This window comes from Carettochelys insculpta, chromosome 14 (assembly GCF_033958435.1).
Source record: "Carettochelys insculpta isolate YL-2023 chromosome 14, ASM3395843v1, whole genome shotgun sequence".
Taxonomy (NCBI): Eukaryota; Metazoa; Chordata; order Testudines; family Carettochelyidae; genus Carettochelys; species Carettochelys insculpta.
Window position 1 is genome coordinate 45,830,329 of NC_134150.1, and position 6,848 is coordinate 45,837,176.

The 6,848-nt window shown below is 47.5% G+C and overlaps 1 protein-coding gene across 2 annotated transcripts in view; it reads right to left on the reverse strand.

The window, feature by feature from the left end:
- TERF2IP (TERF2 interacting protein) overlaps window positions 1–6,845 on the reverse strand; it is a 47,338-nt gene extending 40,493 nt beyond the window's left edge. For both annotated transcript variants that reach the window (XM_075009081.1, XM_075009080.1), the window contains exons 1-2: window positions 6,232–6,845; window positions 3,736–3,839 (exon numbers count right to left, since the gene is read on the reverse strand). In XM_075009081.1, the coding sequence (XP_074865182.1) occupies window positions 3,736–3,839; window positions 6,232–6,757 (630 nt within the window). In that variant the 5' untranslated portion in view covers window positions 6,758–6,845. The remainder of the gene's footprint in view (window positions 1–3,735; window positions 3,840–6,231) is intronic.
- Window positions 6,846–6,848: the final 3 nt, after the last annotated feature.

The window sequence follows — 6,848 nt, forward strand, 5'->3', positions numbered from 1 at the left end:
ATTCACCACCCCTGTCAATTCATGACTCAATGGTCAAGCTAAAAAGTAATGTAAGAACAGCCATACTGGGTCAGACCAAAGGTCCATGAAGCCTGGTGGCCCATCCCATCTTCCAACAGTGACTAATGCCAGGTGCCCCAGAAAAGAGGTAATGATTAAAGTCTTAAGAATGGTAAAGGTTTTTATCAGCAGGGTGAGGCAGGTCTTGCTTTAAGCAGTGGTATCAATACGGTCTGCTACTGAAAACTCCTTCATCCTTCAACTAACACATCCTCTCTAATGCTACCACAAGTAAGTAGTTCTCAAACTTTTTGGCCCACCACCAACCTTGCTCAGTGAAAACCCTTTGTCAGACCAAAAGCCAACCATCCATGATGACAAATGGCATTTGTTCATCTCTAAATACCTTAAACTATTCCTGTTGGGCTACTAGAACATGAAAATATAAACAGGCAAATATAATATAAAGGGTGTATATTTAAATCTTATTGCATATATCATGCTTACAAAAGTTACTGTGAAATAAAATAAATTAATGTATGCCCCCCCCGCCAAAAAAAAAGTTTCAACATTGTCTTTAGTTATGGCAGGAGTGTGGAACCTTTTTTGTGTCACAGGCCACAGAAAAATCAGTTGGGGGCCACACAAAAAACAACTCTTCTGGGATCCTGGGGCTAGTAGCTTTCCAGAACACGCCCCCATCAGGCTCTGGAGTGGGGCCAAAAATTAGGGGTTCAGTATGCAGCAGGAGGGGAGTAGGATGGAGGTACAGGGTCTGGGCAGGAGGTGGGGGCAGCAGGTGGGGTGCGGAAGAGGTGGTAATGCAGGGTTGGGGCAGGAGCATTGAGGAGTATGAGAGCGCAGGGTCTGGGCATGAGGGGGCATGTACTTGGCCTTGTACTCCCCACTGCTCCCAGGTACCGCCCTCCACTACTCCCGACTAGGGGTCATGCGCAACTTGACCTGCTGCTCACAAACAGGGAAGAACTAGTAGAAGAAATAGAAGTGTGAGAGAACTCGGGCTGCAGTGACCATGAGATCGTAGATTTCATGATCCAGACAAAATAAGAAAGGTGAGCAGTAACATACAGAACCTTGATTTCAGAAGAGCAGACTTTGAATCCCTGAGAGAATTAATGAGCAGGATCCCTTGCGAAACAAAGATGAAGTGGAAAAGAGTTGAAGACAACTGGCAGTATTTTAAAGAAGTCTTACTGAAGGCAGAGGAACAAACAATCCCGCTGCATAGTAAGAAATGCAAACATGGTAGGCAACCAGCTTGGCTCAACAGGGAAATCCTTAGCTTAAATTCAAAAAGGATGCATACAAGAAATGGAAATGTGGACAGTTGACTAAGGAGGAGTATAAACATACGGCTGGAGAATGCCGGGCAGCAATCAGGAAAGCGAAAGCACAATTGGAACTGCAGCTTGCAAGGGATGTGAAGAGTAACAAAAAGGGTTTCTACAGACATGTGAACAACAAACAGGTTATCAGAGAAGGTGTGGGGCCATTACTGGATGAGGAAGGTAACCTAGTGACAGATGATGCAGGAAAAGCTGAAGTACTCAATGCTTTTTTTGTCTCAGTCTTCACAGACAAAGTCAACTTCCACATGACAGTTCTAGACAATGCAGTATGGGAAGGTGGAGGGCAGCCATCTGTGGGCAAGGAACAAGTTCTGAGCTATCTATTAAAACTAGATGTGCACAAGTCCATGGATTTAATGTACCCCATGGTACTGAGGGAATTGGCTGAGGTCATTGCTGAAACTTTGGCCATTATCCTTGAAGACTCCTGGAGATCAGGGGAGATACCGGATGACTGGAAGAAGGCAAACGTAATGCCCATCTTTAAAAAAGAAAAGAAGGACAACCCAGGGAACTATAGACCCGTCAGCCTTACCTCAATCCCTGGGAAAATAATGGAGGGAATGCTCAAGGAATCCGTTTTGGAGCACTTGGAAGAGGGGAAAGTGATCAAAAGTAGCCAACATGGATTCACCAGGGGCAAGTCCTGCCTGACCAATCCAATTAGCTTCTATGATGAGGTAACAAGCTCTGTGGACATGGGGAAGTCAGTGGATGTGATATACCTTGACTTCAGCAAGGCTTTTGATACGGTCTCCCACAACATTCTTGTCCATAAGTTAAGGAAATATGGATTGAATACTTGGACTATAAGATGGATAGAAAGCTGGCTTGATGGTCAGCGGCTCAATATCTGGATGGCGGTCTGTTTCAAGCGGAGTGCCACAAGGCTCGGTTCTGGGACCAGTGTTATTCAACGTCTTTATTAATGACCTGGATGAGGGACTGGATTGCACCCTCACCAAGTTTGCAGATGACACAAAATTAGGCGGAGAGGTAGATTCGTTGGAGGGTAGAGAGAGAATCCAGAGTGACCTGGATAAATTGGAGCACTGGGCCAAAAGAAATCTGATGCGGTTCAATAAGGAGAAGTGTAGAGTCCTGCACCTGGGGCGGAAGAATCCCAAACATTGTTACAGGCTGGGGACCAACTGGCTCAGCAGCAGTACACTGGAAAGGGACCTTGGGGTTATGATGGAGGAAAGGCTGGATATGAGTAAACAGTGTGCCCTTATAGCCAAGAAGGCGAATGACATACTAGGGTGCATTAAGAGGAGCATTTTGAGCAGATCTAGAGAAGTAGTTATTCCTCTTTATTTGGCACTGGTGAGGCCACATCTGGAATATTGTGTCCAGTTTTGGGCCCCTCAGTATAAAAAGGATGTGGATTTGTTGGAGCAGGTTCAGCAAAGGGCAACAAAAATGATGAAGGGGCTGGAGCGCAAGACCTATGAGGACAGGCTGAGGGATTTGGGCTTGTTTAGTTTATAGAAGATAAGACAGAGATGATTTAATAGCAGCCTTCAACTTCCTGAAGGGAAGCTCTAAAAAGGAGGGTGAGAAACTGTTCTCAGTGGTGTCAGATGGCAGAACAAGGAGTAATGGTCTGAAGTTGAAGAGGGAGAGGTGTAGGTTAGATATTAGGAAAAACTACTTCACCAGACAGGTGGTGAAGCATTGGAATGCATTGCCTAGAGAGGCGGTAGATTCTCCATCCCTCAAGGTTTTTGAGTCCTGGCTGGACAAGGTTCTTGCTGGGATGACTTAGTGGGAGTTGATCCTACTTGAAGCAGGGGGCTGGACTAGATGACCTCCTGAGGTCTCTTCCAGCCCTGTGATACTCTGAAAAAGAGTTTCCTGTGCTGCCAGTCCCCCAGGAAGGGGCAGCGGGAGGAAAAGGAGGTGGGGGAAGAAAAGCAGCAGCCCATAGAGCTGCTTCTTCCCCTCCTCCTGTGAGCCATAACTGGCCCACAAAGCTTGGAGCTCCTCTCCCTCCCCCTCCTCCCACCAGTGGGAAGCTGGCATCAGCGCTCCAGCCCTGTGGGGTTTGTGTGTGTGCATGTGCTGTAGGGCAGGAGCACCAGCATGGGCTTCCTGCTGCAGGGGAAGAGCCGTAAGCCAAGACCCACCTGCAAGGTGGTGGTCCACGGTTCACACTTTGAAAACCACATCTATAAAATTCTATAGAGAATCCGCATCTAGGCACTATCCACACTGGAACTAAGTCATATTTAAAACTACATTTACTTATGAGGGTTTTAAAAGTAAACTGAGTTTTCACAAGGTTTGGATTTTAATCTATACATCATAAAACACCTGTATGATTACATTATGCAGATACATCTGTCCAACTATGAATGTATACCTCACTGCCTTCAAATTCTTGATTAGCCAGCTGGAAAAACCCTTCAGTTAATTTGTCTTGAGCCACTTCTTGGGATACATCAGCTGCTTTCTTTCTCCAGGACTCTGCAAGAGAGAAACATTGGCATTTGCTGTGCAACTGTAATGGTAATAGCCTCCTGATCATAACAGAGATGTTAATGGTTAATTAGTTAGCCTCCTCTGAAATAGACAAGGTTTACCTGTTACAGTTAACCAGTAGAGGCTCGAGCAGCCCAGGTTTACAGCATGCAGCACATGGGTGTGCACCAGCTTGGCTGGAGCAGTCTGGAGTGCGGGGAGGGCACTGGGCTAGAGCCACATCACCAGCTATCTTCCCTTTAATTGGTTTACTGATTAAGTGGTAGGTTAGCCTACCATTTCGCCAATTAAATGGGATTTTACACCCCTAAATCATAGCTTCAGATTACATTTCACATTCTACTGACTACTAAAAGTAATCACCTTAATCACTCTGAGGATTCTACTAAGGGTGACAAGATATTATACTCCTTAGATCCTTATATCATGGTTTAAAGGTAATAATTTACAAAGAATGAACTATTTACACTAGTTTAAATCTGAGTGTGACCCATGCTGCAGAGGAAGGAAAAAGGTTCTCAGTGTAGGTTCTTTACCTTCCCAGGAAGTAGCAGCTACGTCAGTAGGAGAGATAGTTGTGTTAGTCCATAATCTATCAAAACAAAAAAGCAGTCTAGTAGCACTTTAAAGACCACCCAATAAATTATTTTGTTAATGAGCTTTCATGGGACAGACCCACTTCTTCAGACCATAGCCATCAAGACTCCTGTCAATACACGACTGTCTATACTAGGACCAGGGCTACACTAGCCCCGGCTTTTCGAAAGGTGTATGCCAATAAGGTGCTACCATGAATATGCAGTGCCTCATTAGCATAATAGCAGCAGCACGTGTTTTGGAAGTGCCACTTTAGAAACACATGCTGCTTGTGTAGAGAGGGGCCTTTCCCAAAATGAAATGGGAAGAAGGGGCTTTCAAAATCGGGGGTGGGGGGTCCTTTAGAAAAGCCCCTGTCTACACAAGCAATGTGTGTTTCGAAAACAGCACTTTCAAAACATGCATGGCTGCCATTTTGCTAATGAGGTCCTGCATATTCATGGAAGCATCTCCTTAGCATCTGCCAAAGTGGCTCACTAGCATACCCCTTTTGAAATGCAGGGGCTAGTGCACCCCTGGCCTAGGAGTTAGGTTGGTGTAACTATGTCCATATCTCAGAGACAATGTTACTCTGATTTAAGCGCCTACTGTAGACAAAGCCTCAATATCTACTGGCAGTGAATTAACAGCTCAACTACCAGTGTAAATATTTCCTTTGATTAACTTTCAAAATTTGCCATCTTTCAGTCTCCTATACTGTAAGAAAGGAAAGTTAGCATTACCCAGTTTATTTTTAGCACACCACTTACTTTGCACAAATATCAAGAAAAGAAATGAGTAAAAGGGTACAATAAATAGCTACAATGTTTTGATTTTCCTCAGGTGAAAGGCTTTCCATAAGTCTAGTTTCACTTTCCATCTGATCTTTATGCTTTTTCTCAAATCTACCAAACTGACCAAAAGATGCCTGCTAGTACCACACTGTTACATTAATATAACTGCATTATGATTTAAACCCATTCAGCTTAAATCATCATGAATAGCTGATGGCAATACCTATTAGGCTGTGAAACAGTTTCTCCAAGGGAAGTGGTAGCAACCGCGGTTTGGGGAATTCCAGGCAGAGGCTGCCAAGGCACTGCAAGGAGGTGGTACTGGAAGAAATATAGACCAGAAGTCTGTAACCTGCAGCTTCAGAGCCGCGGGTGGCTCTTTCAGGACTTTGGTGGCTCCCAACACTACAATTGCAAGGTAAAACCACCCTCCTGGTTAAGGCCCACAAATGAACAACTCATATCTAAATAGCAAACGAGGTGTGATCTCAAAACCTTGGCTAACACCCCCTTATGTCCTCCAGAGAGAGAGGGAGAAGGTTAAGGTGTGAAAGTCAGAAAGACAGTGATACAAAGGCACATGTGAAGTGTGAAGTGTGATGAAATAAACTATATAAAAAGTTTGTGAACATCCTGCAGTAAACACGCATCACATTACCAATTATTGTGTGCACTGTTCTTAAAATGGGGATTACAAAAATATGGTCTGGCATTATTTAATAAGGGCCTTCTCGTAATCACACACGGCAGCATGTAAATTACTGAGATTTTTAACCGAATTAGAAAAAGTGGCTTTTTTTGCTATTTTGGTTGCCGACCTCTGCACTACCTCTACTGCGGCTTTTGCAGCTCAGGTTTCTAGGATAGCAGGGCGCTGAAATCTACTCAAAGCTGTGCACCGGCTGCGCCCCTACCTCCAAGGCCGAATGAATGCCTGCCCAGCCAGCTACTTGGCCCGTGTCCCCACCGCGCACAGCGCACAAGCCCACCGCCGCGGCCCCGCTCACCCGCAGCGCCGCTGTGCAGCAGATACTTGTGTTCCTGGCCTCGCAGGTGCCGCAGGTACCGGTCCCGCATGGCCTGCCAGGAGTGCGGCGTCAAACGGGCCCGCTCCATCTCCTTCCAGAGAGCCGTGCCGCGGACGCTGCCCCGCGTCTGCTCCCGCACGTGTAGCAGGATGGCCTCATCCTCCGCGGCCGTAAAGGCGGAGCGGCCACCCAGGGAAACGCCCAGGGATGGGGCCGGGGCCGCCGCCAGCCGGTACCTCTCCAGCGGCAGCCGCTCGTTGCTCTCCACGCAGCGCCGCACGTACTCGGTGGAGACGAAGTTACCCGCAGCCACCCGCTCGCCGGGCTGAGCCAGCAGCACCGCACCCGGCTCCTGCAGGCGGCACAGGCGCCCGCCGCCCGCCAGGATCAGCGGCGCGAGCTGCACCTTGGCGGGCCCGGGCCGCACGTAGAAGCGCATCGGGCTGCCGTCGTCGTGCTGGAACAGCGCCCGCGAGCCAGCTGGAACCGCGCGCGCCGAGGCCATAGCGGGGCGCAGCGATGTCGCGAGCTGCGGCCACCGCGCACTCAAAATCCGCCCGCCACGCACGGGCGCCGTCCAGCCCTTTCCTCGCTGC